We start from the raw sequence: 869 nt of genomic DNA on the forward strand, positions 1-869 counted from the left end.
GATGAGAGTGCAGGCGTTTCGGGGGGGGGGCTGGTGCTCAGCACCAACCCCGCAGAGAACCCAGCTCCAGGATTCTGCGGAAGAACTCGGCTTCCTGGACGCCCCCCGCAATGGGAAGGGGTTTCAACCTGCCCTTCCTGAAACCCACACCAGTGGACCCTTTTCCCTCTGTTCCCTGAGCCGAAACTGCACCCACTCAAATGGTTCCAGGGGTTTCCTGGCCTGTCTTACCTGGGGGGCGCTTTTTTGCACACAGTGCCATCTCACCCAGCAAGGTCCCAGCAATCCCATGGGAGACCCTGCAGGAAGGTGACAGACAAAGTGAGGTCAGGAAGCTGAGGGTAACCCTTCATTTCTCTCTTGAGACCCTTTCTGAAGGCTTTCTTCTCTGGCTCTGACCCTGCCCCTCCCCCAGGCTTCTGCCACCAGTGCCACCAACTCTCCCCTTAATTGCTCCATGGGTCCCTGAGAGAGAAAATGGAACTTCTCCACTGCCTTCCATCAAGCCTGAGCCTTCGATAACATGGGAAACTGAACGTTTACAGAAGCCAAGGCCTGCAGGGCAAGGAGGCAGGAGAAGGGACCACGTGTTGAAAATAGGACAGAGCTCTCAAGGTGTCCACCCCAGGGATAATGCATGCTCCCCTTTGCCCTACTGGTGGCAGTGAGTGGCGCCTGTGCTTACTAGAAAGCAGAGCTATTTCCCCCAGAGGGTGGGGTGGAGGGAACATACTCCAGGAAACACCTGGCAGGGCATCAGGAAACAGGGTGGGCAGGCTCCACCCTTCTCAAAATGCTTATAATTCCACCGTCACCCCACCCACTACTGGGGCTTTCATTATCACCTCCTCCAGGGGAGTCCACATTAA

At 56.4% G+C, this 869-nt stretch overlaps 1 protein-coding gene across 1 annotated transcript in view; it reads right to left on the reverse strand.

Annotated features, from left to right (window-relative positions):
- ATP8B2 (ATPase phospholipid transporting 8B2) overlaps positions 1-299 on the reverse strand; it is a 26,799-nt gene extending 26,500 nt beyond the window's left edge. The window contains exon 1 of the mRNA XM_008060552.2: positions 232-299. Within this exon, the coding sequence (XP_008058743.1) occupies positions 232-262 (31 nt within the window). The 5' untranslated portion in view covers positions 263-299. The remainder of the gene's footprint in view (positions 1-231) is intronic.
- Positions 300-869: the final 570 nt, after the last annotated feature.

Source organism: Carlito syrichta, unplaced genomic scaffold, assembly GCF_000164805.1.
Source record: "Carlito syrichta isolate Samal-C Ts95f unplaced genomic scaffold, Tarsius_syrichta-2.0.1 Scaffold304643, whole genome shotgun sequence".
Lineage (NCBI taxonomy): Eukaryota > Metazoa > Chordata > Mammalia > Primates > Tarsiidae > Carlito > Carlito syrichta.